Source organism: Saccopteryx leptura, chromosome 8, assembly GCF_036850995.1.
Source record: "Saccopteryx leptura isolate mSacLep1 chromosome 8, mSacLep1_pri_phased_curated, whole genome shotgun sequence".
In the NCBI taxonomy this organism is placed as follows: Eukaryota; Metazoa; Chordata; class Mammalia; order Chiroptera; family Emballonuridae; genus Saccopteryx; species Saccopteryx leptura.
Window position 1 is genome coordinate 4,494,949 of NC_089510.1, and position 8,624 is coordinate 4,503,572.

The following is an 8,624-nucleotide window of genomic DNA, read 5'->3' on the forward strand; positions in this document are numbered from 1 at the left end:
GTTTCCAATATAGTAATTCTCTTTTTTTTTTTTTTAAGCTTTTATGGATTGATTTTAGAGAGAGAGGAAGAAAGAGTGAGAAACATGGATTTGCTCCACTTAACCTAGGCACTTCTTGGTTGATTCTTGTATGTGCGCTGCCCAGGGGGTCAAATCTGCGACCTTGATGTATCCCGACCACAACATTCACACAAGTAGCTCCGAGCTCCTTGGCCAGGGGCAATTCAGTCATTTCCACTTGAAATATTTTAGGGAGAGAATGGAACACAGTCCAGGATTCTAGCCCTGCCATCAGCGGTGTACCATCTGTATCTATGAGCTTATCACATCTGCCTACACAAAAGTTACATCGTCAAACTGCCTATGGCCGGCTCTACCTAGTACAAACTAATACTTTCCTGCATTTAGGCCATAACTGAATAACCCATCCATACCCACCGAAGACAACTGGCTCTCAGATTTCAGCAATGGGTTTTCTGTGGTCACTTTGGCTAAGAAAAACACCCATATCTGAAATCTCCTTTCTCTGATGTTACGGTCCATTCAAACATTACCAGTCCAGCTCCATGAAATCTAAAAGCCAGAGTGGGAAAGAAAAAAACGATTTGGACTGTCAACTTAAAGGCGACCACAAAGAAACGTCATCCATACAAAGTAAAGGTGGTGTTGGTGATGAAGAAAAGAAAACAGACCAAGGCTGAAGCGGGTCCCTCCACAAGTAGCAAAGCCCTGAGACTAGAGGTTACTTCATTTCCCAGTAAGTTCCACTGGGTGTTTCATAAAGAAAGTCATTCTTCTGGTGATTTTTTTTTTTTAACGTCTCCATTTCCAAGTTTGCTTAAGGCATTTAACTTGTCTGTTTTCTAGCTGTGACACTAAAAGAAAATTGTAGAGTTATGGAAAAACTGAGATCAAATGTAAAGGTGCCACGCATCTCTCTGAAAGAAAAGCATTGTTAGCTGACAGAAATCCGTCTGCAGGCTGAAGTTTCTCCAGCTAACAAAGCAGGAATGGAGAAAGACGGGCAGTCTAGCCACGGAAGTTTTCTGAAACGCTGAAAAGATGAAGATTAAAAACTATTGCTACAGGGGATTAGCGAAGCTCTAAACCAAATGTCAGCTAGCTTCTCGGGGATCAGCCTTGAAAAAGACGTTTCTGTCTTTGTGTTAAGCAAAATTCGAGCAGAAAACTGCCCTGTGTACTTCCAAAAAAATCTGGTTCCAAAATGATCCAAAATTTAAAAAAAAAAAAAAAAAAAAAAAAAAATTGCAGGACATTTATGTGCAAGGTCTAATTTCAGCTAACCGAGCACGGAGTTCCAGCACAAAAGGGGCACACTCAAAGGACAGCCGTGTGTGACAAATGGCACCAAAAGTATGTTTAGATAAACATGTGGTGAGCGCGTCTTGCATCCGGCTGAATGTAGCAAGTCCTGCTTTACATGAACTTTGAGGAGACTATGCACTGCCGTCCCAGCTTCTGAAAACAAGAACGGGCCCCGGGTTTAGGGAAAGGGTGGCGGCGGGGGGGGGGGGGGGGGGGGAAGCGTGGGGGGGAGTGGAGGAGGGCGGGGGGCTGTCCACGGCTTCCCTCTCCAGGTCCCCAGGGAGGAACGCCGCCTCCAGCCAGGAGGCACCGGGTAGCCGGGCAGCCTCCCTGAAAACAACCCAGGATTTTTGAGCGTTGTTTTTGGCAAGCGGGAGGTGTTACCGGCTGCTTCCCGGGGCGCTTGGAAGGAATGTGTCACCATCAATCAGAAAGTACACTGAGCCCGGTGTTCGGGTCACAGAGGGAGTCCTGCTCCCCGTCCCACACGGATGCATCCTGCCAAGTCCAGGAAAGGAGGAGGAGAGAGGAGCGAGCAAGGGAAGGTGTGTCGGTGCCCAGCGACCTGCCAAGACCAGGGGGAAATCGCGACCAGCGCGGGCGGAGAGGTCCCGCGCTCTCGGGTTACGGCGCGCCCGCGGGGCCCGCCGGGGGGACGGGGCGATGAGGGGCGATGGGGGGCGCGCTCCCACCGGCCCGGGACCGGCGCGGGGACCGGCCGCCCGCCCTCGCTCGCCTCCGCGGCTGCGCGCAGCACGGGCTCGCCCCAGCTCACCTGGCCGGCCCGGCGCCCCGCGCCGCAGGATGAATGAACGGCGCCGGGACGGGGCTCCGGGGGCGCGGGCGGGCGGGGGCGCTCACCTGTGGGGACACTGGGGGCGGCCTCCGCGTCGGCCCCTCGGCAGGGCCCCCCGAGGTGGAGGACCAGCGCCAGCGGCAGCAGCAGCAGCAGCAGGACCGGGGGCTGCGCCGCGCGCTCCCCCATCTTCGGCGCCCCGAGGGCCCGCGCGGGCTCGGGCACCCACCGCCGGGCGGCAGCCAACTTCTCGCGAGAGCGCGGACGGCCCCGGGCCGACGGGCGCGGCGGGCGGGAGCGAGCGAGCGAGCCGAGTGCGCGCAGCGGGCCCGCGGCCGGAGTCAGGCCGTGGCGGAGGCGCCCCCGGCGCCGCGGGCCACTTATAAGGCTCCCCGAGGGGGAGGCGACGGGGCGGGCCGCGCCCCGGCTATTGGCCGCCCGCTGACCCGCCGCGCCGCGCGGCTGCGTGCGCCCCTGCGGTCGGCTCCGCGCGCCGGGCCAGCCCCATGTCTGGGTCTGGCCGCGCTGGACAGACCTCATTAGGGAACCATCTGCGGCTACGTGGGGAGGCGCACGCAGGGCTCCGCGGGTCCCGAGGCAGGGAGGGGGCGTGGGCCGGCGGGGAGGGGCGGGCGGCGCCCCGCTCACCTCTGCGCCCCTGCGCCTCTCCACGCCCCCTCCATCGGCCCCTGAGCCGGGGACCTGCGCGCCCTGCCTGTGGCTGCTGCCCCCTGCCCGGAGCGCCTGCAGGGCCTCCCCGACCTTGGCTGAATGGCACCCGGCCAGACGCAGGGCACTGGGTCCCCCACCCTCACCTCCACCCCCGGGAGCCGCAGCGGTCAGGTTTCCTCGCTCCGCAGAGGGAGGCCCGTGTCTTTATTCCCAGGTCAGCCGAAAGCTTTCATCGCCCCGGGGTTTGGGGCACGTTTCTGCTGCCTCCCCCGCTGCCAGGACCGCCTCGGACGCCCTCCAGCAGCGGCTTGTACAGCCCGCGGGGTCACAGCCCGGCGCGGTGCGCTGGGGCCCGGCCGGACAAGCCTGTCCTTCCTTCCTGCACATGGAAAAGTACTCCCGGACACGGCTGCTGGCGCGCCCGGCTCTGCTTCCAGTTTTGGTTCATGCCTAAGCAAATGCCTTTTTTTTTTTTTCCTTCTTTTTTTCTTTCCTGCGTTATTTCTCAACATGTTAGCCAAGCCAGTGTTGACTCTGTTAGGATGGGCTGGAGGAAAGATACCAGACTCGGGCGAAAGTGTGAAGATGCTGCCTGGTATATTTGGTGACAGGAGCTGTATGAGGGGACAAAAAAAGAACGAGACTCGTCCTATGACCCAACCTGTATTCTGTACGCTACCTCTATCTTCCTAAAATAGAAAAAAAAAAAAAACCGTTTTGAGCCAATCCTCTTTCCAGCTCTGAGCGCCTTTGAAGTTACCATGGGGGGAAAAAAAACCAAAAACCATTGACAAAGATTTGGCCCGTTGTGATCACATTTTTCTCTAAAATTAGTGTGATATCTAGATAACATGAGCTCTAAAAGGTCGAATGAAAAACAGGTGGAAAGAAGTGCAGAGAAATGTGGCGTGGGGTGTGACATTTTAGAGAAAGAAGCATTTCCTGTGCCCGGAACGAAGCCAGTTGTTACTATGTTTTGAAGGTTTGGTCTCAGTTGTTTTTTTTTTTTGTTGTTTTTGTTTTTTTTTTTAAAGGAAAACTGGAGAAAGTTCAGAGAAGACTAACCAATAATTAAAGAAATGGAAAGTCTGACCTGTGAGAAGAATAAAATGAGGTTTATTCGACCCGAAAAACAGAAAGCTAGGAGATCGATTTCTTCGCTCTGCAGACGGAAGCGGGAAGCAGATAGCCTTTGTCCTGGGAGTCGGAGGACCCCGCCGCCACCGGGAAGGGCTGGTTCCGTGGCCCAGTCTCAGCCGCCAGAATTCCAAACCTATTGCGCCTGAACTCTTGCCAAACGTTTTGAATTTGACTTCTTGCTTCCTTGGTTGTTCCGTGTCTTCAAGAACGTGCATGGGGCCCTGGCTGGATAGCTACGCTGGTTGTTTAGAGCATCCTCTCGATTGATTTCCAAAGGCTGCGGGTTCGATCCTAGGTCAGGACACATATAGGAACAAACCGATGTTTCTCTTTGTCTCTCTTTTCCTTCCTCTCTCTCTCTCTCTCTCTCTCTCTCTCTCCATATATATATATATATATATATATATATATATATATATATAATTTTAAGAAAAGAAAAGAACGTGCATGGTTAGAACCCAGCTTTCTGCCTCCCCTCATGCCCTCAGGTACATTTCCAGCCTCCACACATCATAAGTGTGTGCCCACTCCCACTGCGACATCGCCTCTCATGGCAATCATGGCAGGTTACCGTGACCTTCACCCTTCTCTACTGGGAGCCCCAAGGTCATCACTCTAAGAACACAGCAAGTCTTTCCTGGGGATTTTCGAAATAGCCAGACGCACGTATCCACGTCTGAAAAATCCTTCCCGCCTTCTCGCGTTTCCAGCTGTCTGCGGAACACCTCTTCCTGGGCACGCCCCCGGCTCGGAGTCCCCCTGTCCGTCAGCTGACCAACCCAGATCGCCCCCAGTTTCCTCGCCTCTGCCAAGGAGACCGCTGCTCCCCAGCCAGCATGGCTCTGCTGCAGCCCCCTCAACGCACAAGATCCTGCCATTGTTTTCTTCTCTTTGCGAGTTCTCGCCATCTGTTCCTCCCCGAGCTGGGGGCCGCCGCACTGGGGCAGCCCTGCAGCTACCCTCGCTGTGCTGTCTGAGCGGCTCCCTCCCTCCCCGTGGGCTCTCCCCGCCCCCAGCCTTCCCCCAGGAGAGACCACCGCTAGAGTCGCCACACTCAGGTATCCCTTAGGGCAGTGTTTTTCAACCAGTGACATGGTCAGGTGTGCCCTGGGGAAATTAAACATGGGTCCCCAAACTAGGGCCCACGTGCCCAATACGGCCCTCAGAGGCTATTTATCCCGCCCGCTGCCAGCTGCCTCCATCGGAACATAAACATTCCCCTCACAATCCCTCCAGCTATCAGCGACAGGAAGAGTGGAGGCACAGGGACCGCTCACTGACCAATCACCTTCTAGGACTCATCCCGACCACTAGCGATGAACCAATAGTAGGCCGCCTCTCATCCACACCCAGGAAGGTCCCCGCTGGGGCTGCTGCGCACTTGTCATTGTGTGGCGGGGGGGGGGGGGGGGGGGGGGGGGGGGGGGGGGGGGGGGGGGGGGGGGGGGGGGGGGGGGTGGGGGGTGGGGAGTAATTGAAGCTACTACTCCTCCCCATGGTCCGGATTTCTAATCCTGGTCAGGACTGGAGGTAAATGTTGCCACCACTAGATGAAGCCTCAGCCTCAGCTGGTTATGTCTATCCTGATGGTGTATATAGATATTTGACCTTTTCATTTTAAAAGAGCCCCCCCCCCCCCCCCCCCCCCCCCGCAGAGGATGATATACAATGCATCACAATGTTATCTAACTTTAAAGCTAAAGTTTGCTAATCTTCCTTTGGACAGTTTTTGGTTATCTGTTGCGGAGGAGTTCCCCATTCTGGCCAACAAAGCTATTTTGACATTGCTCCCGTTTTCAACCACATAGCTATGTGAGCTGAACTTCTCAAGCTTGACTGCGATAAAATCTAAAAACAGAGAGAGACTGAGAACTGTTGAGGAAGAGCTTCGTGTGCGTCTTTCTCCCATTCCTGCCAGGATATCCCTTTTGTGTTCATTGAAACAGGCCCAGGTTTCACACTAAGTGAGTATAAATACATTTAGAAACTATATTATTAACTATATGTATAATATGTACTGTGTTAGAGTGTCATTTTGTGTCATTTTGGTAGGTGGTGTGCCCCAGGATTTTGTAAATGTGAAAAATGTGCCGCGGCTCAAAAAAGGTTGAAAATCACTGCCTTAGGGGACCGTCATCCCCAAACTCAAACACATCAGGGAATTTGGAGGCATTCCAAATCCTTGAACCTAGAACTCAAATTCCTTTGCTCTCAAGTATCAAACCTCAATCACTTCTACGTGGATCCTATATCCAGCTAATCTTGGTTTCCTTTGTTATATCCCCAAGACTTTGTTATTTTTGTTGTCTAGAGTTTGGGTAAAAATCAGCCCTGGCCGGTTGGCTCAGCGGTAGAGCGTCGGCCTAGCGTGCGGAGGACCCGGGTTCGATTCCCGGCCAGGGCACACGGGAGAAGCGCCCATTTGCTTCTCCACCCCTCCGCCGCGCCTTCCTCTCTGTCTCTCTCTTCCCCTCCTGCAGCCAAGGCTCCATTGGAGCAAAGATGGCCCGGGCGCTGGGGATGGCTCCTTGGCCTCTGACACAGGCACTAGAGTGGCTCTGGTCGCAACATGGCGACGCCCAGGATGGGCAGAGCATCGCCCCCTGATGGGCAGAGCATCACCCCATGGTGGGCGTGCCGGGTGGATCCCGGTCAGGCGCATGCGGGAGTCTGTCTGACTGTCTCTCCCTGTTTCCAGCTTCAGAAAAATGCAAAAAAAAAAAAAAAAAAAAAAAAAATCACTGTGTTCATTTAGGGTCTCCCAGAGGCCCACCCTGAACCGAGATGTAAAAACCAGGGGTTTCCTGGGGGTTGGGAGGAAACGGGGTGGTTGAAGGTGGAGTGATACAGGAGAGGGGCGCTGGCCAGTCATGGGCGCATTACTGAATCCACCACCGTCGGTGACTAGGGCTTGCCTTTGTTCATGATATCGATCTAGAGAGCTCTTCTCCAAACCTCTCCTCCTCCCTGCATTGGGCTACCTTCTGTCAGACTCAGATGCCACCTCCTACAGGAAGCCCGACTTGAGTACTTCACCCTGCCCGGGGACTGGCTTAGGTCACTGCTCCATGCTCTCTGACTCTTCAAACAAACTTCTCTCATTTTTTGACATATTTTTATTCATTTGTTTATTGTACACTAAATGACTACTAGCACATAGTAGCCTGTATCATTCATTCGTTCATTTAAAAAAAAATTCATTGTGCCCTGACCGCTGGTGGCCCAGAGGCTAGAGTGTCCATCTGGGACACTGAGATCCCAGGTTTGAAACCCCGAGGTCACCGTCTTGAACACAGGGTCACTGGCTTGAGCAGGGGCTCAATATGATTCCATGGTTATTGGCTTGAGCCCACAGGTTGCTGGCTTGAAGGCAAGGTCTCTGGCTTGAGTAAGGGGTCCCTGGCTCAGCTGGAGCCCCCCGACCCCCATCAGGACACGTATGAGAAAGCCACCGATCAACAACTAAAGTGCCGCAACTACAAGTTTATGCCTCTCATCTCTTTCTCTTCCTCTCTCTTCCTCTCTCTCTCTCTCTCTCTCTCTCTCTCTCTCTCTCTCTCTCGCTAGAAAACAAATAGCAATAGAAAACAGATAACAACAACAACAACAAAGCACATTATGTGCCTGCATGCCTGCTATAGCTCGGGCCCTGTTCTAGCTGCTGGTAAAACAAATATATCGGGAAAACAAACATCCTGTTTTCCTAGTGTTTTCACTCTTCTGTGAGAAAAGAGAGAAACACACAACAGTGAAAGGGCTGGAGAGAACATGAATCAGGAATGTCACCTGGAAAGAACCAGACACTCTGAGTAGAGGGTCCTGGGAAGGCCTCCCTGGGATGTGGACGCTTCAGCACAGACCTGAACGTGGTGAGGGAGAGAGGTGGCCCCGGGCGGGGACAGTGACCAGGTGTCCAGTCACGGTACAATGAGAGGGAGGTGACAGCGGAGTGGTAAACGGGAGGGAGGGGTCAACGGTGAGCAGACGGTGAGACTCGAGCAGAGAGCCTGGACACACGTCTGGCCTTGCGGACCGTAGGTTGAGTGCACTGCGTCAGCCACCGCAGGACAAATCCTGCCTGACTCCACCTGCATCTAAAAACCAGCTCACAGAAGCGGACCGTAGGCTGAGTGCACTGCGTCAGCCACCGCAGGACAAATCCTGCCTGACTCCACCTGCTTCTAAAAACCAGCTCACAGAAGCAGAAGAATAAACGGTGGGTGCAAGGGGCCAGAGGGAGGAAGGGAGGGAGGAAGAGAGTATAAGATATTTGTTCTGCCGGTGAATACATTCCAGGTCTGCTGTACAACATTGCGTCCTTAGATAACAATACTGTATGAACAACCACCACAAGTTGTTCTAGAATGCCACAATACTGGAGGAGTGGGGAGAGTGGAGAGAGCCAGTAGAGACCTATCTTTTTTTTTTTCTTTTTGTGTATTTCTTTGTATTTTTTGCTGAAGTGAGAAGCAGGGAGGAAGAGAGACAGACTCCCACATGCGCCCTCCCGGGATCCACCCGGCACACCCACCAGGGGGCGATACTCTGCTCATCTGGGGCATGGCTCCATTGCAACCATAGCCATTCTAGCACCTGAGGCGGAGGCCATGGAGCCATCCTCAGCGCCCGGGCCAGCTTTGCTCCCATGGAGCCTTGGCTGCAGGAGGGGAAGAGAGAGACAGAAAAAAAG

General features: G+C 54.0%; 1 protein-coding gene across 2 annotated transcripts in view; it reads right to left on the reverse strand.

The window, feature by feature from the left end:
- The window catches only part of PLOD2 (procollagen-lysine,2-oxoglutarate 5-dioxygenase 2), a 93,577-nt gene extending 91,114 nt beyond the window's left edge, over positions 1-2,463 (reverse strand). For both annotated transcript variants that reach the window (XM_066347263.1, XM_066347262.1), the window contains exon 1: positions 2,188-2,463. In XM_066347263.1, the coding sequence (XP_066203360.1) occupies positions 2,188-2,311 (124 nt within the window). In that variant the 5' untranslated portion in view covers positions 2,312-2,463. The remainder of the gene's footprint in view (positions 1-2,187) is intronic.
- Between the last annotated feature and the right edge of the window lie 6,161 nt (positions 2,464-8,624).